Source organism: Aotus nancymaae, unplaced genomic scaffold (genome assembly GCF_030222135.1).
Source record: "Aotus nancymaae isolate 86718 unplaced genomic scaffold, 86718_ANA_hifiasm-v0.15.2.pri h1tg000036l, whole genome shotgun sequence".
NCBI classification, from domain to species: domain Eukaryota; kingdom Metazoa; phylum Chordata; class Mammalia; order Primates; family Aotidae; genus Aotus; species Aotus nancymaae.
In genome coordinates this window covers 223,241-248,558 of record NW_026988450.1, presented here as the reverse complement: position 1 = coordinate 248,558, position 25,318 = coordinate 223,241, and the positions used below count along the sequence as shown (strand labels likewise).

General features: G+C 39.9%; 1 protein-coding gene across 12 annotated transcripts in view; it reads right to left on the bottom strand.

The window, feature by feature from the left end:
• Positions 1-25,318, bottom strand: part of SPIDR (scaffold protein involved in DNA repair) — a 415,411-nt gene that overhangs the window by 266,286 nt on the left and 123,807 nt on the right. For all 12 annotated transcript variants that reach the window (XR_002478925.2, XM_021672883.2, XM_021672887.2 and 9 more), the window contains one exon: positions 22,792-22,892. Coding sequence is in view for 11 of the 12 variants with exons in the window: in XM_021672883.2 (XP_021528558.2) it covers positions 22,792-22,892 (101 nt within the window). In the remaining variant the exon portion in view is untranslated. The remainder of the gene's footprint in view (positions 1-22,791; positions 22,893-25,318) is intronic.

Sequence of the window (25,318 nt, the reverse complement as noted above, 5' to 3'; positions counted from 1 at the left end):
TCCTCAAGGATCTAGAAGTAGAAATACCATTTGACCCAGCAATCCCATTACTGGGTATATACCCAAAGAATTATAAATCGTTCTATTATAAAGACACATCCATGTGTATGTTTCCTGTGTCACAGTTTACAATAGAAAAGACTTGGAATCACCCCAATTGCCCATCAATGGCAGACTGGATAAAGAAAACGTGGCACATATACACCATGGAATACTATGCAGCCATAAAAAAGGATGAGTTCATGTCCTTTGCAGGGATATGGAATAAGGTGGAAATCATCATTCTCAGCAAACTGACACAAGAACAGAAAACCAAACACTGCATGTTCTCACTCATAAGTGGGTGCTGAACAATGAGAACACATGGACACAGGGAGGGGAACATCACACACTGGGGCCTGTTGGCGGAGGTGGGGAGGCTAGGGAAGGGATACCAGGGAGTGGGGGAATTGGGGAGAGGTAACAATAGGAGAAATACCTAATGTAGATGATGGGGTGATGGATGTAGCAAATCACCATGGCATCTGTATACTGATGTAAGAAACATGCACATTCTGCACATGTACCCCAGAACTTAAAGTATAATAAAAAAATAAAAATAATACGAAATTGAGTAAATGACAGAATAACAAAATATGTCTGTGACTACTGAGTTCAATGCGATTTTTGTTGTTGTTGAAATACACAGGTAGCCAGGGTCCAATCACACTCATGTCAACTGTCAAGTCTTCCTAAGTAGGTTATCTTTAATTAATATCTATTATGAGGATAACAAATAACTATACAAGAAAAGACACAGTGAAGCAAGTTAGTATAAGGGGAGAGATACTGAAATTATTCTCTGACAGAGGACAGTAAGTCTTTCTAACAGAAATACTTTTCATAACATAATTGTTGCCACTAATGTTAAGTTGTCCATTTTCCAAACACTGACCACATGGTAATTTGGAATTTTCCTCCTACATTATTGTTCTGCCTCTCTTGATCTTCAGAGATATCCCAGAAGGCTAGCCTACCCAGTTTCCTGCTCTAAAACGTATGTTGCAGTATTCCCAGAAATTGATACTTTTTGTCTTCTTCAGGTCAATTCATCAAGTGTCCACCGTTTTATTCCCTGTCACTATCACCCAGCATGTATGTAAGTGTGCAGACACACACACACACAATCATGAGCAAACACTAGTGGTCAGCGATGGACATGAGGGGGTTTTAAAGTCCTTCTGCTTCCTATGTGTACATGATTCTGTCTTTAGTACACACTCTGACGCTGGCTATCACAAGCTGTGATGATTGTGATTCATCTTGCTGCGCACACTCCAAACTACTGTGCTATGCAATCAGTGTACATTTTTCTCTTTTAAAAAGTGTTTTATGTCTTTCCCCCCAAAATAATCCATGTATCAATTACTAAAATGGTTTTAGTTGGGGTGCTTCTGTTAGTTACTTGTGAAGTTTTAAACAATATATTTAACAAACTCTACTCACTATTTTACTCACTTGGCATAGCGTTTTGGGGTTCCCAGCGCTGTAAAATGAAGACGGGCATACACCCTGCTCTACGCTTTCCCTCCCCAACATGCTACACAATTTTAATTCTACCTAATTCCACTTTCACTGTCAAGGTTAATGTTCACAGTGTATCCTATAACCTATGCCAAATCTCTGTGCTCTGGCCATAGTCTGACTCCAAGAGTTAACAAATAATCAACAAATTTACATTAGCACAATAATATAAACAGAATTTAATACCCGACTAGGATCTTAGGATTGCATTTAAATGAGAATAGCTCAGACTTAGGTCAAATGATTTGACTTTAATAATTCTTATGATCATTTAGGCCTTCCAAATGCCAAAAGAAAAAGGACTATATTCCGGTGGCCCAGCATACTGATTACTGGTCTTAGCTTTCCCCAAAAGTTCACTCCAGCTTTTTAGAGTGTTCTGCCTGGGACTAAATGTGGTCAGCTGGAGCCTGGGCAGGAAAAAAGAAGATCAAATCAGTTTGAAATGATCAAGCAGGGAAGAAACAGGCCTTCTGTCTTCAGATGTGTGAACCTGGGTATTTCCTTTGGATGTGATAAGAAGCCAGTAAATGATGAGCTGTGTTCAGATCAGACTGGAGGGGACAAGGGATAAAGCAGGGAGGCTAGTTAGGAGAGTCTGCAGCAATCCAGGACAGATGATGGTGTCTGGGACCTAGGGAGTGATAGGAGAGGTAAGAAATGGTCAGATTCTAGATATTCTTTGAAGGTAGAGTCAATAGGACTTGTTTATGGACAAGGAGTGAAAATGAGAGTACAAGAATGACTCCAGCGTATTTGGCCTGAGCAAGAATAAGAACAGAATTAACATTTACTGAGACAGTAAAGATTTCTAGACAGTGGCTCACGCCTGTAATCCCAGCACTTTGGGAGGCTGAGGCGGGTGGATCACGAGGTCAAGAGATCGAGACCACCCTGGGCAACATGGTGAAACCCCGTCTCTACTAAAAATACAAAAAATCAGCTGGGCATGGTGGCGCGTGCCTGTAATCCCAGCTACTCGGGAGTCTGAGGCAGGAGAATTGCCTGAACCCAGGAGGCGGAGGTTGCGGTGAGCCGAGATCACGCCATTGCACTCCAGCCTGGGTAACAAGAGCGAAACTCCGTCTCCAAAAAAAAAAAAAAAAAAAAGATTTCTAGACAACAAATGCATTTCTTTTCTGGGAAGTGCAGGTAGTATGAGAATACTGGTAACAAGACATATATTAATATTGAGATGTCTCTTAGTTATTATAATAGTCTAGTACCTGATTCTTCCAACCTACTGTTCATAAGGCCCACCTGAATGACCTTCGCAAATGTAGGTGTAATGACAGCCACCGTGTACTTGCACCCATCCATGGCTATCCACTCAATGAAATCCAAACTACTTGCCCTCGTATGGAAAGTCCTCGGTTAGCTGTTACTTCTTACTGCTCTAGTCTCAAATTCCATAGTTTCATTCAAGCAATTTAAAATTATTTCTATGACAAGGTGAAACTTAAACAATTGTGCATTAAGACAGTTCCATCAGTGCCTCCCTGGTGAGCTTCTCCCTGGGCATAACTCTCCTTTCCACTCTGCAGTTTATCATTTCCCTTTACGTTATCACTGTACATCTTGTTTATACCTCTGATTTAACACAGAAAGTAAATGGTTTCATCTATTAAACCATGAACTCTGTGTTGCACCTGAATCAGTACCAATACATATGTAAGAAAAATGAATCCTAATACAAACTGATGTGAAGCATGTGGGGGACTGTGTTTCCAGTCTCCATTTCACTGCTAACCAGGATGCTCCTGACCTGTCTCTACCTCACCTCAACTGCACTTTGTGTGTACTCAGGGAACGCAAGCTAAACTACGACTCAGATGATGCTTCAAAGAGAAGAATAAATAATACATTCCAAAATCAAATCCAAATGACATTTAATCTATTCATTCTATTGTATCATGTTTTCATTAACATGCACTAAAAGCTTCATTGTATTTACTTGTTTATACTGTCTTTTCTTTTGAGAAGTTACAACAAACAGCAATTTTACCACTGACTCTCAAACACATAACAATATGTTCCCATAAGGATTCGGTAAGTAAATATCTGTTAAATTATTGATTGTATTATTAATGTTTAGTAAATCAAAATTTTAATTTCTGAGTAAATCTGATAAGATGGCATCAGATTCATTTCATAGATAGCTTCAGGATATAATTCATAAAGCTGCAAGCAGGAGATCCTGATTATAATGCCTAAAAAACAAATTCTGGAGAAATTCACATATTTATCCTATAAACAGCACAATTCATTTTTGCTTAAAATTTATGCTCCCCCATAAAATTTGAAGTCATCTGGCAATGATGAATAGACACATTTCTTTACCACAACTGCTTACTGAACTGTAAACAATTGTGCTTTCACTTCTTGATTCCACATTTTTTGCCTTTTCACCCAGTTTAAAATATTCTTCTCCGAAAGCCACAATTATTCTAAGCATGAAACAGAAATCTGAAACCCAACTCTTAAAAAAAAAACAAAAACCCAAAACAAAAAAGTAGACAAGACTGACCAGGCAATCAGACTGTTTTCACAATCCCCAGTGATGAGAGCAGTCAAAGCCTAGCTGAGTACCTCGGCCTCCAGGGTCACAGTGACCCCACCTCCCACTGTGACTCATTCTGTAGGAATAGTCTATACTGTCCTGTAGAAAGTGAGTGGGCAATGAGAATGAAATATCCAATTTTAAAAGAAATTCAAAGTCAGGCGCCGTGGCTCATGCCTGTAATCCCACCACTCTGGGAGGCCAAGGCAGGCAGATCGCAAGGTCAGGAGATTGAGACCAGGCTGACCGACATGGTGAAACCCCTTCTCTACTAAAAATGCAAAAATCAGCCAGGCATGGTGGTGCGTGTCTATAATCCCAGCTACTCAGGAGGCTGAGGAAGGAGAATCGCTTGAACCCAGGAGGCGGAGGTTGCAGTGAGCCGAGATCGTGCCACTGCACTCCAGCCTGGGGGACAGAGTGAGACTCTGTCTCAAAAAAAAAAAAAAAAAAAGAATAAAGCAAACAAAGGCTCTAGAAAAGCAACAGATCCCCAAATCAAGTTGAGCCAGACAAGAGGGGTGTGTTATAGATTGAATGTTAGTGCCCCCTCAAAATTCCTATGTTGAACCCCTAATCCTCAGTCTGGCTGTATTTGGAGATGGGGCCACCAAGGAAGTAACTGAGGTTAAATGAGGTCCTAAGGGTAGGACCCTGATCTGACAGGCTTAGTCTCCTCATAAGAGGCAGCACTGGAGGACTTGTTTTTTTCCCTGCACACACATGGGAAAGGCCCTGTGAGCACACAGTGAGAAGGCCGCTGCCTAAGACCAGTAGGAGGGCCCTCACCAGGACCCCACCACGCTGTGCCCTGGCTACCAGCCTCCAGCATTGTGAGAAAGAACTGTCTGTTCTTTATGTTACAGTCTATGGGATTCTGTGATGGCAGCCTGAGCTGAGATGGGACAATGCCGTACACACAGGACTGCCCAGAACAAACACTGACACCGATGACCAGCCATGCCTTCCACTCTTGAGTATCCAGAATGGGGGTTCTTTATTGAAAACATTTTCATTTAAAACACCTTATTTCATACAACTATAGATGATAATTTTGGCTCACAAAATAGAACTAAAATGGTGTCTAGTAATCACACTGAAAACTTTTAAAAGGTCATATGGCTAATGACAAAGTACAGAAACAGATATTTAGGTATTTGCATTTTTATAAATGTGGCATCAACTGAGAAACAAATGTGTTGGGAAAAACTGCAAGAACCTAATGTTAAAATAGTAAGTTACTAATTATGGGTAGTCACTATAGTCCTCACAAATCTACCTTTAAACCATCCCGAGGAACACTAGGAGCACCTGGGCATCGGGCCTCTCCAGCATGAGGCCAACACACTGAATCTCTGTAGCAGGGAGAGTTGAAAATACACTTACTGATGAACTGACAGAGTCCGGGGCATCCTTCTGCCCCGTTATCCTTGATTTTTAAACTCCAACATCAATCCGGCCCCTGGCATAATGACTAACTAACAATAAAGGACATTCTAATGAACAACTTCTAATTCATCTTAATTTGGGTGGAAACAGGCAAACCGTGTAATAAGCCAGAATAGGGCATGTCCAAGTGGAGTATGGGAAATTCACAATTCCTAGACACAAGAAGGTGTTTGTGTCTTGCTGCCATCTTCTTCCTATGGCATTTCAACAAATAGGTAGGGACAAGAAGAAAAAGGAGAAGAGAAATTAGCTTAAGGATTAAATTGAGATAATGTAGTGACAAAAACACAGAGCGACCATTACCATGAAGTGCCTCTCCTGAAAGGTGTGCACAAGATCAGACTGTACTGGTGCTGGGAAGGCTCATGGGCATCAGACACAAAAGTTAAAAGACACAAAGTTAAAAGCACTCTGAGAGAGACTTTCACACGGGGATAACAGACAAGACGGGGAAAACAACAATACCGACTTTAAAAAGTGGAAATAACCCACGGTTTAACAAAGTCACCCTTTCTCAGTTAAAAAAACTGCAGCACAGATGAAGTAACCCATATAGGCCTTCAGCCCCGGCCAGGTTGGGACCAGAGCCAACACCGCCCGATGAGGGCCATTTCTGCACTCTGATGCCATGCCGTGACATTCTTCAATTACCAGGCACGGCTCAGGGATGCCCTATACATCTCTGTAGCACTTTCTGCAGTTCTTATTTGCTTACATTTTGGGGAATTAACTGTATTAACTACAGGATACTGGAAGTATAATTACAAACAAAGCATTAAGAGATAAAAGTGCATGTATCAGGCCTGCTGCCCAGCTTATCCCATGAAAGCCACAGCTTTGACTCATGGAAATATTGCATTCTGTGCACATGGAGGTTGGGGGCCACAGAAAGGGGGCAGTGAAAAACGACACCAAGGCAGCTGGGCTGAGTGTATGATGAAGAATGTCACCCCAAAGAGCCTTCAGGTAATGAAGCTTTGTCCCATGGACACCAGGCAGTCAATGAAAATGTCTTAAAACAGGAGGGTAATAGTATCAGATTTGCCTCTTAGGATGATAATCCTGACAGGCTGAAAACAAAGAAAGGTCGATGGCAGCGAGACGACCAGGTAGAGCCTAACACAGCAATCCTGGCACAAGAGAATAGGGGCCTGAGCAGAGGTTGCAGTGGATGTAGTAAATGAGGAGATATGCTTGAGAGACAACTCTGAAGTGGAATCATCATCTGAATCTGGGGATGAGACAGATTGAAAACATGTCAGAGAGGCCGGAAGCAGTGGCTCACACCTGTACTTCCTGCACTTTGGGACGCTGAAGAAGGTGGATCACCTGAGGTCAGGAGTTTGAGACCAGCCTGATGAAACCTTGTCTCTACTAAAAATACAAAAAATTAGCCGGGCTTGGTGGTTGGCACCTATAATCCCAGCTACTCGGGAGGCTGAGGCGGAAGAACTGCTTAAACCCGGGAGGCAGAGGTTGCGGTGAGCCAAGATCATGCTACTAAACTCCAGCCTGAGTGACAGAGTGAGACTTCATCTCAAAAAAAAAAAACCCAAAAAACAAAAAATAGAAAACATGTCAGAGAAAGCCCAATCAAAGACTGCTGAGTTAACAGGCCAGGGGAGGAAAAGGTGGGGCATGCTGCGTCTGAGGTGTGCAGGACGCTCAAGCGCAGGTGGACTGGGGTGGGGCCGTGAGATTCGGCAGAACAGAGGCTGGGCAGAAGCAGCCATGAAGGTCACTGAATACCAAGGAGGGGCACATGGAACAAGAATGAAAGAGGTGCTGGCACAAGTCTGAGGAGCCCATGTTGAAGTAGCACATGGAGAAATGAGAGCAGAAGGCAGAAAACCAAGAAGGAGCACTGTCCTTGAAGCTGAGGAAGACAGGTGACAGGCCATGTGTGTGCTGCAATGAGGCGGCACTCAGGAAGGTGATGTTTTCTGCACACTGATGGAAAAGAGACTGTGCAGTACTAGGAAGGAAAGAGAGTGAACATGGGCTACAGGCTACTCTTTCAAATCACTCTCCCAATACAAAAGCATAGTTTCCATTTTTTTCCAACTTCACAAGGAATTTTACTAATTCAAGAACTTGTTTATTCCATCTGCCAGCTGAAAAGTTCCCTATATTAAAACAGAAAAACAAATTTACCATCTGGTCAGAAAAATAACAAGTGCTGAATGATAAGCAGTGATCCATTCTAGGATCACCTTCCCAGAAGATCTTCAACCAGGGCTGGGCAGAGCACGGATACCTGCCTTGCGACCCATGCCCCCTGCAGCAAGCTCCATGAACGGTAAGGAGAAATCCAGTCTGGGCTTGTGCATTCCAACAGGCTTCTCAAGGCAACAGGATCCCAACGGAAAACCTAGAACCCTTTTGAAAATAAAAGTGAGCTAAAGAAGTTTGGAAAACTAGATTAGTGGAAAGGTTAAGATGGTATGCACAAAATTTCACAGCATAGACAAATGCCAGCATGATTCCCAGGCTGGAGAGTAAAAGTGAGTATTTGTTGAGCAAGCCAAAGAAAATGCTCCCTCGCCAAAATCAATACTTTTCCTTAAGGCCAAGAACAGGGTTTTCAATGTATAGATAATTTTCACCATAAACAATGTCCCAATTTAACCCTATGAATGAATATTTATTTATCAAGCCACATACGGAAATCAACAAGTTTCAACAGGAAGGAAACATGTTTTACACACTATATACTTAGAATAGACTAACTTTGCAGTCTTATTTTTGGATCATTTACAACACAGTAGAAAGAATCTCTTAAACTTCAGGTCTATGAGAAACTAACCTTAAAACTATATGAAAAATGAAAACATTTTTCTGTTCATGGAAAAAGAAATGGAGAAAGTACAGATGAAATAAATACACTGGGAATCTAAAAGCATCATTTAATTCCATGGTACCACGGAATCTCACTTCATAGTTCTTTGGGTATGAAAATGTACAAGAAATAATGTATTTCTAGGAACAAAGGCATAAATGGAGGCAGCTATGGAGTGACAGCTCGGGAACTGAATTTGGTATTAAGTACCCCTTCCTCTATTTCTTAGGTCTCACCATTATTTTTAATAAAATTATCAAATAACTTGGTATTATTAAATTCTAATAAGAACTCTTTACTCTTCTGTTAATACACAAAATGACCACTGGAAATTAGGATACGTTGTGACATGGAGTCATAGCTCTAACTTGTATCACAGTTTGTTTCCTCACGAGAATAGTTCAGCCTCAGTATTTACACAAACTCTTCTGGCCCATGACTGCAAAGAATAATATTAAATATCACCGCTGCACTGAAACATGGCTAAGGATATAGCAGGGGGAAAAATAAAAGTCTGAACACTGTAGTTGGCATTCTGGTTTTACTGGCCAGAGGGAAGCGGGAGATAATCCAGAGTCAGCTCCCCTGACCCCAGAGGAAAGGGGAAGTAAGACAAGAAATGAAGCAAAACTTCTCTGGCCAAATCAGAGCTGACCTACGCCAAGTGGGCGATGGCTTCAACTGAAGCACAGAGACGGAGAAGACAACCCAGCAAGGAAGTTTAAGAAAAAATTTTAAACGACTTTTTAAAAGATGTTGACCTACAACATTAACAACCCTTCTTTAATCCGTGTTATTCTCATTTCTTAAATCTAAAAAAACAAATTGTTTTTAAAAATGTTTGATATTTCATAAAAAAATCCCCACAGAAACTAAAGACTTTAAAGGCATAAACTATTGCCAAGAATTGGCTAAATGAAATAAGCAGCTCGTCATACACCTACCTTTTCTGGGTTTAAATATACAATACTAGGATACTTAGATTAAATATGTATTTTCTAACACTTATTTTTCAATTAAATAAAAGGGATCTTATTTTACCAACTGACTTGTCTTGGGAGAAATGACCAGTCTACCATTTTCTACACCAAGTTAGGCTTTAATTATTAGAAAATACTGCATCAAGGAAATTAGTGAAATCTTATAGACACCCATGTATCTACACAGAATTCCTTGTTCAGCCTCCTGCTCACACCATTTCTGTATAGAAATCGCTGACCCTGGGCTGGGCATGGTAGTTCACGTGTATATTCCCAACACTTTGGGAGGCCAAGGCCAGGTAGATCACTTGAGGTCAGGAGCTTGAGACCACCAGCCTGGTCAACATGGTGAAACCCCATCTCTACCCAAAAATACAAAAATCAGCTGGGTGTGGCGGCAGGCACCTGTAATCCCAACTACTCAGGAGGCTGAGGTGGCAGAATCATTTGAGCCTAGGAGGTGGAGGTTACAGTGAGCTGAGATTATGCCACCGCACCCCAGCCTGGATGACAGAGTGAGACTGTCTCAAAAAAAAAGAAAAGAAAAGAAAAGAAAAGAAATTGCCAACCTCAACATTCCTTCTTCCCTCCCAGCCACTCAAGTGGTGACCCTAGACCACAACCCATCTCAGGGGCTTTGGAGGAGTTCCTGGAAGCAGTAAGAAACAGGTGGGGGGCCAGATTTCTGGCTACACACTTGCGATGAGACTGAGGAAACCCCACTCTGTGGGCTGGACTGTGGGAGCACCACATCCACTGCTCCTGAGGTTACCTGAGGGTCAGGGCTGTCCCAGCCTCCTTGTTCCCCTGCATCTGGTACACAGAGACACTCACCTAAGGTTCACACAGTAACAAGGAGGGTGTGGAGGTATTGGAGATAACACACCAAGCCTGTCAGGCTGTTGACAACTAATCTTGTCCAAGGACAAAGACCACTACACTCTTCGTTCTGGAAAACTACCGTATTATAGAAACTAGTCTTGTTATTGAATTTTTCATTTCTTGACATAGAAGTATAATGTTTTATACTTCATAAGTAAAATTCGGGGTGGAGTTGTCTATCACTTCACATTTACCTCCCTACAATGGTAAAAACCATATTTGATTTTGATGGATTTTTCTTTTATAAAAGGCATATTAAAAAAAAAAAAAAAAACCCTGTCCCAACCCCTTTTCCAGTGGAATTCTTAACTGCTTCTGACAATTTATTTTTTGTTATTAAAAATATTTTATATTTTATAAATATTTATAATGTTTACAAATATTTCCAAACCATTATATGATGTGAAGAAAGTCTAAAAGCATTAGAAGCATCCAGGAGTGTTATCCTGTATGAGTATTTTATCATAATCATCAGAAAATGGAAATAGTATATGATTTTAGTTTCTCTTGAAATTATATAAACACAATATTCTTCAAGCAGTAACTCATCACAGTTTTTCTCCTTTACAAATCCTAAGAAATACTTTATTCTCTTAGGCTTTCTTCCTTTCTTCTGATTCTTCAAAACGTACTTCAATAAATGGAAAGTTATAGATGTTATTGCTATGGTCTGAATGTGTCTCCCAAAGTTCATGTGTTGGAAGCTTAATCTCCAATGCAACAGTGTTGAAAGGTGATCTTTAGGAGGTGCTGAGGCTCTGCCCTCAGGGATTAATGTCATTATCATGGGAGTGGGTTCTTCATTAAAGGATAAATTCTACCACCTTCCCCTCCCTCTCTCAGGCTTGTGTTCTTCCAGTGAGGCAGGTATTAGATTTCCCAGCCTCTAGACATGTGAGAAATAAATTTCTTTATCAATTATCTAGTCTGTGGTGTTATATTATGGCAACACAAAACAGACTAAGATATTAAAACATCTTCAAGTGTGAAATACTGTTTTGTTTCCTTCTAAAGAATAAAGTTTTAATATCTTAAAAAAGAAAGCAAGGAAAAATGAATTATAATGTTATGATGAAATCAGACAGTTCTGTCAATGACGGACATCTACTTGTTGCTTAATAAATGTTGAATGAAAGTAGCAGGAAACAAAGTATAAAAGAATAGACAATTTTTTTTTTGAGATGGAGTCTCGCTTCATCACCAGACTGGAGTGCAGTGGCGTGATCTTGGCTCACTGCAACCTTTGCCTCCTGGATTCAAGCAATTCCCCTGCCTCAGCCTCCAGAGTACTTGGGTCTACAGGCATGCGCCACCATGCCTTGCTAGTTTTTTGTATTTTAGTAGAGATGGGATGTTGGCCAGGATGGTCTTGATCTCCTCACCTCCTGATCCACCCATCTCAGCCTCCCAAAGTGCCGAGATTACAGGTATGAGCCACTGCACTTGGCTGATTAGCCAAAATATTACAGTCATTTGCCAAGAAAAAATAAAAAGGCACAAGGCATCAATTTACACTATCGCTGTAGTGAGTAAAAAAATACTGAATGGAAAACCATCTATTTCTATTCCTTTTTTTCTTTTTTAAGACAGAGTCTTGCCCTGCCGCCCATGTTGGAGTGCAATGGTGAGATCTCAGCTCACTGCAAACTCCACTTCCAGGATTCAAGTGATTCTCCTGCCTCAGTCTTCCATGTAGCTGGGATTACAGGTGACGCCACCAGGCCCGGCTTTTGTTGTTGTTGTTGTATCTTTAGTAGAGACGGGGTTTCATAATGTTGGCCAGGCTGGTCTCGAACTCCTGACCTTGTGATCTGCCTGCCTCGGCCTCCCAAAGTGCTGGAATTACAGGTGTGAGCCACCACGCCTGGCCTATTTCTATTCTTTACGTAGTAGTAGTTACAGGGGCACTTGCTATATAATACTTGTTAAGTTGTATATCTGTGTTTTCTGTAGTTTCTTATATTTCAACACAAAATAGTAATTCAATAAAAGCAAATATTCACATGGCAAAGGTAATCCTAAACCAAAATTTTGTTCCACCCTACTGGGCGAACATAACGTACACTAAATAAACTGCTTCTTATCGAACTTCAATAATAACCTAAAGAAATCTTTCAAATATAATAATTTTATGCAAGAAAAAATATTTAAAATATGGGCTATTTCAAATCTGTTACATAAAATATAATTTTTCTAGCAAAAACAAATAAATAACAGAACTCCCACTATCCCAAAACTGTTTAGGCAACTCACATTGATATTCTGGCTCAGAAAGTAGACAGAAGTTGTAGTTACACAGTGTAAACATGAAGCTCGCTTCCATAGCCTGTCCTGCACAGCTCCCACCACACCCACACAGACTTTCCTAACCTGTCCCGATTTTCTCTCTCTGCTTGTCATCCATCTAGCCCACTAAAAGAGAAGGTCTAAGGGTGCAGTGACCAGATCTTGCTTATTCACAGTGTGTCTTTAGGGCCCAGCAAGGAGCCTAGCACACTGGAGGCCCCTGCTGAGCAACTGCTGAGTAAGTAAATGAATGTGACCTGCCGGCTTGGTATCTGTGACTCTCACTTCCCAGTATCCAATCCCCACCACCAGATACAGGGGCCAGTAAAGCATTTACTTCATACAAGATTAAACACAGAAATATGAGCACACGCAAAATTTTCCTCTGTATGACTGAAAAATACGGAGAATATTACTTGGTTACTTACCCTCTATAATAAATTTAAATGAGAATCATTGTTTTTAAATTAGCTAATGGAAGTGATCTTAAATTTTAAAAAAGTGCCTTGCTTAATAGGCAGCCAAAAGCTGGGTGTGGTGGTTAATGCCTGCAATCCTAGCACTTTGGGAGGCTGAGGTGGGCTCTACTAAAAATACAAAAACTAGCTGGGCATGGTGGTGGGTGCCTGTAATCCCAGCTACTCAGGAAGCTGAAGCATAAGAATCATCTAGACTCAAGAGGCGGAGGTTACAGTGAGCCACAGCTGCACCACTGCACTCCAGCCTGGGCAACAGAGCAAGATTCTAGCTCAAAAAAAAAAAAAGGCAGCTAAAAATTTAAAATTTAAAAGAGTAGAGGTCCTGCCTCCCTGATCCCCAAATCAGTCTTCTTCCTTTAACAAATAATCTGTAACTCTATGGGCTAGAGTGTGGAATATGTGAACACTGTTAGGGTTTGGAAGGCACACTCTACCCTGCTGGGCGACCCTGAGGACAGCCATGTGAAGGCTGTGAGTGCAACGTGCTTAGTGTCTAGCCTGGAGGACAGCCTTACTTGCGTTATCTGCATCAATCTGAAGTCTATTCACTTCATAGTCTTCGAAAAACTTTCAAGTCTAGTATTGCAGAAATCCAAGGAGGAATACAGAGTGTCAGGAGATTTTTTTGCCCTCCAGCCTACGCTCTGGAGGCAAACACAACTCAAACAACCCACCAAGCAACAACAAAAACTTTGACTAGGATAATGTGTAACAAAATGTGGCACTGGAAAAATAATAAGGCAGTGAATTTTTGCAAAAGTCACAGTAGGAAGAATAAGGAAATAATTATTCTCAACACAAAGATTTTACGAAATTAAAATTTTTGAATGGACAAAAAAGTAAACAAGAATTCTTGAAATCGAAACTTATCCAACAGCTCACTGTGTATGCATTTCTTTTTTTTTCTTTTTCTTTTTAAATTTTTTTGAGACAGGGTCTCACTATGTTACCCAGGCTGGAGTGCAGTGGTGCAATCACAGCTCACTGCGGCTTTGAACTCCTGGGCTCAGGTGATCCTCCTGCCTCAGCTGGGAGCACAGGCATGTCCCACCATGCCTGGCTAATTTTTCGTAGAAATGGGGTCTCATTTTGTTGCCCAGGCTACTCTCAAACTCCTGGGCTCAAGCAACCCTTTCGCTTGACTGTTGCAAAGTGCTGAGATTACAGGTGTGAGCCACTGTGCCCGGCCTAAATTTATTTCTTAAAGAGACTCAGTACCTAATCTAGGTAAGCTGGGGTGGGCTGCCCACAAACTACGTGGCAAGGGGTACCCATGTATTGGCTAGTGCTGTAAAATGAACGCAAGGCTCCCTGGTGGCAGCATCAAGATGCTGTTGAGAAGTAGACAAAAGACATTGACACAAGTTATGGTATTTTGTGACCTATGAAAGTTTCAGCTGAATATGTTTTTTTAGCAAAAAGCTAAAAAACAAAACAAATCCTAACACAAAAGCTACAACTGCAATACTGATACGAAGAGCTAAGTTCATTCTTTGCTTCTTAGGATACTGAATTCAGTATGACATATTTAATACTCTTTGAAGACATACACGTTCCCACATACACACATAGAAAACCCGCAGCAGTTCCACCTTTACAGGCACATCGGAGGGTGTTCTGAAGCGAGCACTCAGACACACACACACACCCTCACACATACGGTAACATATCCGACAGAGATTACGTTGAAGGAAAAACAATTCAGGGGGAATCCTGCTCTCGACAGCAGTAACGGCTATTGAACTTCATTGATTTTGTTTGTATTTTTATTTTTTCCTACACCCTTTTCCCTGAAGTTTAAAGGGAACTTTCAGGAACAAAAATCTCATGTTGAGACCAGGTGTAGTGGCTGAGGCCTATAATTCCAGCACTTTGGGAGCCTGAGGCAGGAGGATCACTTGAGCCCCGTAGCTCAAGACCAGTCTGGGGAACATAGTGAGAAGCTGTCTCAATGAAGAAAATTTAAAAATTGTCTGGGTCTGGTGGTGTATGCCTGTGGTCCCAGCTACTCAGGAAGCTGAGGTGGGAGGACTGCTCAAGCCCAGGAAGTAGAGGCTTCAGTGAGCCATGATGGTGACACTGCACTTCCAGCCTGTGCAACAGAGCAAGACCCTCCTACTTCCCCCAAAATATCTCATTATGAAAAATCATTCATCTGAAGCCCATCAATTTCTTTGGTATCACCTGTTCTTTTTTTACATTCTTCCTGTATAATACAAGAAGTTTTTCTGCATTTAAGAACATCTAAGGTCCGGGTGTGGTGGCTAATGCCTGTAATTCCAATGCATTGGGAGACTGCGGAGGGAGGTTCCCATGAGGCCAAGAGTTCAAGAACAGCCTGGAAATCATACAAGGCTCCATTTATATAGAAAAAAAAAAATTTTTTTTTTAAACAGCTGGATGTGGTGGCATGTGCCTGTAGTCCCAGCCACTCTGGAGGTTTTGAGGTGGGAGGAGTTCTTTGAGCCCAGGTGGTTGAGGCTGCAGTGAGCTGTGATGGTGCCACTATACTCCAGCCTGGGCAACAGAGGGAGCCCCTACTCAAAAAAATAAAAGAACATCTGTAACTTTTTAGTTTTTAAAACTATGGTATCAAACATATTGTGAAAATATTTGTCACAGAGATCAGACAAGGGAGCCAGGGTGCAACCACTGCTGCACTCACATCTCCTGAACTCAGTTCTGCGCAGACCCGCCCCCAAGACGAGTGGGCCACGAACATGGGCCACCAACTTAGGCTGCCCAGTGTAAATCTGGCTCCACCACCCACTGGTAGGGACACAGGGTTATACCCATTCATACTCTCCTGCGTCTGCACTGTCCTCATCTCCAAAGTAAGGAGAGCAGGACGTAACTGAAACGGTAATTGCGGGGGCTAAATTAGTTGACATACATGTAAAATGCTTTGAGTATCACTGCTCACCATCATGCAGGTAAAGAGCAAAGTGATGTCGGGAAACTGTTTCCTCTTTAAAAAAAGTTTTTGAAAAATACAATGATTTCTGAAGATAAACAGAACACAACTTCCCCTTGCCTCTATAGTTGTCCATTCTCTATGCCATAGCTACATTTTAAAATGCAAGTTTCCATGACATGGCCTTGGAAGTAAAATCTAGCCAAGGCCTCCAGGCCCTGCATGATCCGGGCTCCCCTGCCCTGTCATCAAACCACATTCTCTGCAAGGCCTTTGTGTGCAACACCTGTGCTTCTTGCTGCTCTTTCATTTTTTTCAGACAGTGTCTTGCTCTATTGCCCATATTGGAGTGCAGTGGCACCATCTCGGCTCGTGGCAACCTCCGCCTCCTGAGTTCAAGTGACTCTCATGCCTTAGCTTCCAGAGTAGCTGGGATTGTAGGCACGCGCCACCACACCTGGCTAATTTTTTTGTATTTTTAGTAGAGATGGCATTTCACCATGTCGTCTAGGCTGGTCTCGAACTCCTGACCTCATGATCCACCTGCCTCGGCCTCTCAAAGTGCTGGGATTACAGGCGTGAGCCACCGTGCCTGGCTTCTTGCTGCTCTTTTCAAGCCAAGCTCAATACCTTCTCAGTGTATCACAAAGAATCTTGATATGTATGTCTTTTATACTGAAATGTACTAGAAGGCACCAACAAGGAAGATAACATCGATTGTTAAAAGGTATAAGCAGGAGTTATAAAACAGCCCAGCAAAGTCAGCTATCCAGGAGGAAAGAAAGGAAAAATTGACACCCACATACCAAAGATGTTAAAAATAAAATTTCTTAAGCCTAGAAAGATGTATTAGAGAAATTCACTGAAATATTTGATATTCATATGCATTTTTTAATAAAGCAAAACATGTCCTTATCATAACACCTGACAAAAGCACTCTTGATCATTTATTCCAGAAAAATAAAAACATATGTTCCCCCTCAAAAACTGGTACACAAATGTTTATGGCACCTTTTATTTGTAATGACCCAATATGGAAACAACCCAAAAGCCCTTCAGTCAACGAAGAGTTCAACAAACTGTGGCACATTGGTCCCATGGAATACTACCCAGCACTATAAGGGAGTGAGATATTGACATACACAACAACTTGGATAAATCTCCAGGGAATTATACTGAGTGAAAAAAGCCAATCCCAAAAGGTTATAAACTATATTATTGTATTTCTGTAACATTTTTTAGATGACAAACTATGGAAATGTTAAACAGATTAGTGGCTGCAAGGGGTGAGGAAGGAGAGTGGGTAAGAGGTGGCTATGGGTATAAAGGGTGGCACAAGGATCTTTGTGGTGATGGATCCTTCTGTGTCTGGACTATGTGACAGTCACATGAATCTACCCAAGTATTTTAATCCATCTTGGCTGCTATAACAACAAACCAGAGCTGTGTGGATTTGAAGCAACAGGAATTTGTTTCTCACAGTTCTGCAGGTTGGGAAGTCCAAGATCAATGCTCTGGCAGTTTCTGTGTTTGGTGAGGACCTATGTTCTCACAGATGGATTCTTCTTGATGTATCCTCACATGGTGGAAGGACCAGCTAGCTCTTAAGGGTCTCTTCTAATTCCTTTCGTGAGGGCTCCATCTCGTAACCTAATCACTTTCCAAAAGCCTTACTTACCTCCTAATACCATCTAATTGGTGATTAGGTTTCAACATATGAATTTTTAGGATACAAAAATTCAGATCATAGTAACAGGTGACAAGATTACATAAAACAAAAATACACACACACACACACATAAATGCATGTACTATTGGTGAAATCTGAACAGGGTCAATGGACTGTATCTGAGTTCACCATCCTGGTTGTCCTGACATTCTACAGTTATAAAAGATGCCATTACTGGGGTAAACCATGGGCATGGTACAAGGGACCCCTCAGTATTATTTCTAACTGCATATGAATCTGTAATTATTTTTAAATACAAAGTGTTTTAAAAGGGCAAAAAGAAGTGTTAGAGACATTCAAACATTTTAAATCAATATACAGGAAAAAACATGCCTCTTAACCATGGGGTAATTAAATAATACTCGCCAAATGGAAGACAAGTGGAAAGAAAGACCTCAAGCTAAATCATTATAATCTACAGATCAATTTTGTAAACCAAAATTTCTCATCTCTTAAGGAGATAAATAAGGAGAACCTCAGTTTGACATGCTACACTTAATGTCTAGAACAAAACTTAAGAAGTGATATTGTAAGGAACATTCCAAATAAGCTATGTTTTGGTTATGAGCCAAACAAAAAAAAAAATCACCTTTTCCTCCCTTCATTCTGGACCACCAGTCATACATGTTTAACTTGGTATTTTTCTATCCAGACCTGCAGAAGACATTCTGTCAACTACATACTTGACAATTTGATCAATTCACTATAATGAGTAACCAGGATGATAATGCCTAGTGATTTCTAACTTACATTAATATCAATAATTAAGAAGACAATCTGCCACTTCCCATCAAAATCATAATATTTTAGGACATCCTATACAGTTCCACAATTTACACAGTCTCTGCAATCTTCAAACCTATGTCCTATGCTTCTCCAATTAGTACTGTCTCAAGAATGTGATAAAGACCTACATTTTGAAAGATTTTTTTCAAAAGAAAAACATCTGTATCAGTATTTCTAATTTTGCTGATTCCTTAATCCCTTGTCTTCTGAAGCCTAACTTTCTCTAGCCCAAACAGATTAACTAATGAAGCTCTGTAGAGATTAGCGAATAAGAACTTGGACTTCAGAGTACAAATCTAGGCTTAGTTATCTGTAGCATATACTCAACCTACAGTTTTTTCATCTGGAAAGTAAGGAAAGCAAACTCTTTCAGAAGATTACTTTGCATACTCAATGATTTATATACTATAAGCCTTTGGCATTGTACCCATAGATATCAAACCTCCAAATGTGATGCAACAACGAGGATGAGATTGAAGGAAAGAGGACAGACAGAACCCAAACTATTCCTTAAGAATTTATGATCCAGTTCAAAGTTTGCTCCTACTTGGAAGATATTTACAATTTTTTGAGACTATAATAACATCAGCAAAATTCAAGACACTACCTGACTAAACACACAAAGTCCAATTCAGACTACCTGGTTATTCCCCACTAGTGATCTCAACAGGAAACTGGCAGAGGAGTAAAATGATTATTTTCATATGGCAGAAGTGTGGCAGGGTTTGAAAGCATGGCACCGGGAACCAGGAGGCCTGGTTTTGGCCCTGTCTCTTCCTTGGCTAGATAATCAGAGCAAGTCACTTCCCTCCTCTAGGCAATCTGCCAAAGAGGAGCTTAGACTGGAAGGTCTCTAAGAGTCCTCACAGAATTAACATTCTATCTCCTCATGCAGAAAAAGGAAACAAAAGTGCTGCATAAATGCCAAAGAAGTAAGCAAATGATATCTTCAGGTTCTAGTCCTTGAGACCTTCAGTAGCCAGAGGGCTGTGTGCCAGGCTCCTCTTTTCCAACCGATAGCTCGCCATCCACCCCAACCCAACACAAAGCTCATGCTACAGCTAAGAACTGAAAGCAGCCTTCCTGAGACAGAATAATGCAAACATTTATATCCAGCTGAAAGAAACCCAAGCTTACCATTCTCTCATGTCATTATTTCAAAAGAAGGGAGGCAAAAGGAGGACAGAAGGAGGAGCAATTTGAGAATTTAAGTGGCAAGGAAAAATATTTTTCTGGTTCAAGCAGAACAAAAGAAGTTTATAATGATAGAATCCCAAAGTGATGAGTGACACAAAGATTAAACAGAAACTATTTAGAGGTGGAGGTAGGTAGATTGTAAAAGAAAGTTCCAGTTCAAGGTCATTCACATTCGAGAGGTTAAATATACACATGCAAATACTTATAATAAATACAAGAACATGAAGAATCACTGAATGACTAAAATGAGACAACATACTATAGAATTATAAATGGTTCCTGCTGATTTTTATCAAATAACTCTGTAAATAAAATAATCATGAGTTAAGCATATGGCTGGTAGAGTGTAACTGACTGTAGTCCACGCTGGCCAGTCATTAGGATGACTTCCATCAGGGACTCCTGTCTCTACCAGATCAATGAAAGTCATTTTGGGCATTTCTGGTAAAATACTGGAAAGAAAGCATTCTTTTTATTGGACTTGAAGCTGAGAGTTACCACATAGAAGATGACTGCCAGCCTTTTCAAAACCAGTATGTCTGAAGCATGAAGTCTTTTCCCTGTGGCATTCAATTACAAGTACCATTAAATTCTTTTTTGTGCTTAAGCCAATGAGCTATTAAGACTTCCTTAAATAATAAGACAAGGCAACCTTTATGTCTGCCTGGGCTTCAAGGTGATCAAATGAATTGCAAAGATTATTATTTAATGTCCTAATAATTGATATTAAAAAAAAAACAAGAAACAAAGTCATAAGTATAACAATGAATCGACCCACAGATATGTATAAAAGAAAAAGTGACCAGGTACAGTGGTTCAAGCTTGTAATCCCAACACTTTGGGAGGCCCAGGCGGGCAGATCACCTGAGGTCAGGAGTTCGGGACTAACCTGGCCAACATGGTGAAACCCCATCTCAACTAAAAACACAAAAATTAGCCAGGCGTGGTGGCTGGTGCTTGTAGTTCCAGCTACTTGGTGGACTGAGGAGGAGAATCGCTTGAACCCAGGATATGGAGGTTGCAGTAAGCCAGGATCGTGCCACTAAACTCAAGCCTCAGCAACAGAGTGAGACTCTGTCTCAAAAAAAAGTATTCTTGTGTCATATGTATTAGGTCATCCTGACACACATATATATGTATTTCATATTACAGTACTTTAATACAAGAATGTGAGAGAAGACAATTGCTAAGTGACAGCTGGGAAAGGATTTTATTATATTTTTTTTAGAGACAGGGTTTTGCTCTGTCACAAAGGCTGGCATGCAGAGGTGCAACCACAGCTCACTGCAACCTAGAACTCCTAGGCTAAAGCAAGTCTCCCACCTCAGCCTCTCAAGTAGTTAGGACTATAGATGGTGCCACCACTGTACAGCTGATTTTTAATTTTTTTTGTAGAGAATGAGTTTCACTACATTGCCCAAGTTGGTCTTGAACTCTTAGCCTCAAGTGATCCTTCTGCCTTGGCCTCCCAAAGCATGGGGAATACAGGCATGAGCCACCGCACCTGGCCTCAGAAAGGATTTTAGAAAGAATAAATGAGATGAGAATTGAAAAGTCTTCTAAAGAAATGTGTAATATAATAGTTGAGAACATAACAATTGAGTGCTCTATTTAGTAGAATATATTGTTCTATTTAGTAGAATATATTATTGGGAATGGGGGGATCAACTCTAAGAATAATGTTTCTTAAATCCTAGCATGTGCAAAAATCACCTGGAAGCCTATTAAAACGTATATCCCAACGATCCCCCATGAAAGACTAATAATTGTTGGTTTGGAATACGTGACTGTGCCTACCCACCCATCCCCGCAATCCAGATGGAGGAAACACACAGAAAAAAAAACCACTAAATCAGCACTGTTTAGGAGGAGAGAAGGCTTTTCTAGACATGTGGAATCTTTTCAATATCAAACAATTTGTTAAGAAACAAGAGTTTTCAGTGATCAGACCTTGGAAGAAAAGACTCATCTCCTGGAATAATTTCTGAGACCTATATGACACATGAATAAAACAATCAGTTTTGAGAGTACAGGTCCTTAACATCCATGATTAAGTTTATTCAAGTATTTCATTCTTTTTGATGTTATTGTAAATGAGATTGCTTTCTTAATTTTCCAATAGAAAATATTTCGTAGTTAATATACAGAAATTTCATTGTCAATATATAGAAATGCAATTGATTTCTGTATGCTGATTTTTAATCCTGTGGCTATGCTGAATTCACTTACTAGTTCTAACCTTTTTTGGCAGGGGCAGGGTGTCTTACAGGCTTTTCTAGATATTAGATCATGTCATCTGCAAACAGAGATAACTTTACCTCTTGCTTTCCAACTTGGATATCTTTTATTTCTTTTGCTTGACTACGTGCTATGACTACAGAAGCAGAACCTGCAACAGTGGCTGCCAACAGGGAGGTAGATATTCATCAAAGGGTACAAAGTTTTGATTATATAAGATAAATAAGTTCTAGAGATCTGCTGAACAGTATCCTGCCTATAGTTAACATACTACATTGTATACTTAAAATTTTGCTAAGAGGAGCTGGGCATGGTGTCACAAGCCTGTGGTCTTAGCCACTCGGGAGGCTGGAGTGACAGGATTTGCTTGAACCCAAGAGTTTGAGGCTACAGTACACCATGATTATGTCACTACACTCCAGCCTGGGCAACACAGTGAGAACCTGTCTCTAAATAATGAAATAAAATAAAATAAACTTTGCTAAGAGGGTAGAGTGCTCTTAATGATAAGAACAGATCAAAACTTTTGGAGGTGAAGGGTAGATTTGCAGCACAGATCGTGGTGATGGTTTCACAAGGGTATACTTATCTTTAAACTCATCAAGTTGTAGATATTAATTATGTATCACTTTTGTATGTCAAAATTATAATGTTGGAAAAACAAACATTGTTTTTAAAAGTTATGAAAATAGCAATAATCAACTTCATATATTTTAATGGAAAAATTCCTGGCATATGTATAACCAGATAACAAACCTGCACGTTCTGCACGTGTACCACAGAACTTAAAATATAATTTAAAAAAAGAAATATTAATAAAGTGAAGAAAAAAATTCTTTTAACTAAAATTGCTTTTACACATTGTCTCAGGTGCCTGTACAAGCCTTACCTGAAAGTGTCTTTTGGTAAGAAATACATTGATGTCGCCACAAAGAAATGGAAGATCTCTCTCGATTCTGCAGTCCATTTAATCTTTCTGCTAGTCCACCTCTGTTTAATGAATTATAATGTATTAAGTTTAGTTAGAAAGAAAACTTCAGAATCACTCAAACAGTTACTGTATTGTATACCCACAACCAGAGACAGATAAAACATGCAAAATTTTAAAGTATATTTGTTACCACATTCTCTTCCTAGAGGCCATATCGTCATAAGTCAGTTTTTGTTTTCTCGGAAGCTTGGTTTTCTGATTCTTAGAAATATGAGCCAATATTATGTCCTAAAAATATCATATTGTTGGAAATATGACAGCTAAATATCAGCTTACCTCCTTTTCTATTCTTTCTTAGTTCATTTTATTCAATCCTAAAACAAGTACTGCTTACTTACCACCTGCTATACGCTGGCACCTAACACTCTGCTAGGTACCAGGGACACAAGGACAGCTATGAGTGCTGCTGCGGAGGTGGGAAAGCTCCCAATGAGCTCAGCAGATGGGTGCAAATGGAGAAATATAAAGTGGGCTCAGAGTTCCAGTCAAGAATAACCTTGCCAACTGCTGACAGAACACTCAAATAAGAGCACTTGGGTATGAGTCCCTTATTTGGACTCTAGAGTTATTTGAGTATCAATCACAAACACACAGTAAGGATACCAATGTTATGAAAAAGAAAACTTCCATGTATAATAGAAAGACAATTTATAATGAGAGACATACAGGCACTGCAGAAGAACATTAACCTATCAATGAACATACATACTCACTGAGATATATTTATGCTTATAAATATATAATCATACGTAAATTATCAATGTAAGTAAATAAATACATACATATGTAGAGAGAAAGAGAAGTTATCAACTCCTAACATTAACTATAATTTCAAGAAAAATCAAGACCACTTGTTAATCATCACTATAGCTACATGCTCTATAGGTTATCCATGTATTATCTCAAAAGTTTATTATCTTATTATCAATTCATTAATATTTCGCTATATTATATTTATTCAAATAATATCATTTTGAGGTAGAAATAATAGATATCAGTACCCACTGGATAGATGATAAAACCAGAATTTAGAGAGAGATTAAGGAACTTCTCCAATATTACATAACTAGCCAGATGAGGAACTAGCTATTAAAACCAGAATGGACTTAGCACAGCATGTGGCATTTAGTAAACCTTCAAACAATGCCCATGATTGGTGCAACTGTTTTTGTTATGTATTTCACTTGTGCCCTATATAGCTCTTTCCACTATGATGGTAATATTTTAATAAATATATAATATTGCTCGTATTAATACCCATAGAAAAACCTAGTATTTTTTCCTACAGGTATTATTTCTGAATGTATTTGTTTATAGTATACATACCAGAAAAAATTTAAAAACCTCTTATACTCAGAAATATGCCATAGCCCCTCTACATGTCAATCTCAATTTACTATTAAGCCCTTCTTCATATAATTCTATTTGCATGAAGTAATTCATTTATGCTTCCCCTTTACACAATACTGTGAAGTAGGTACAATTATGACTCCACTTTACAGATTACAAACTGGGGCACCAAGATGTTAAACATCTGTCCACGGTGGGATGTCTCATGAGTGGCGTAGCTGGATGCACGCCCAGGCAGTCCAGCTCCAGAGTCCACACTCTTAGTCTTGATCATATATCTATCACCTCTTGAACAGTACTATTTAAAATGATATGCATATAAATACAAGAAGCAAATGCTGTATTCTTTGTCCAGTTATGTAGGTAATTATTCCCCCAATATTGCTTTTCAATGCTGTGACCTTACAGAAAAAAAAAAAGGCAAAATGAACTCTGAAAATAGTATCTGGTTAAATTCAAGCCTAGAACCCTGCAAGAAAACTGTAGGGAGTACAGGACGAAAGGTAAAAGCAACAGTAAACATATGCAAAGCAGTTCTCTACACATGGCAGTACCTGGAGCCCTCAGATAAAAACTGTGTCTCCACTGGTACCATTCCTTCTGAAACTATGCCAAACAACACAAAAAGAGAGAATACTCCCTAACTCATTTTATGAGACCAACGTCATCCTGATACCAAAACCTGGCAGAGACACAACTAAAAAAGAAAATTTCAGGCCAATATTCATGATGAACATCAATGCAAAAATCTTCAATAAAATACTGTCAAACCGAATCCAACAGCACATTAAAAAGCTTATCCATCACAATCAAGTCAGCTTCATCCCAGCGATGCAAGGCTGGTTCAACATACACAAATCTATAAATGTAATCCACCACATAAACAGAACCAAAGACAACACCATATTATTATCTCAACAGATGCAGAGAAGGCCTTTGACAAAATTCAAGTCCTTTATGCTAAAAACTCTCAATAAACTAGGTATTGATGGAACATATCTCAAAATGATAAAAGCTATTTATGACAAATTTACAGTCAATATCATACTGAATGGGCAAAAACTGGAAGCAGTCT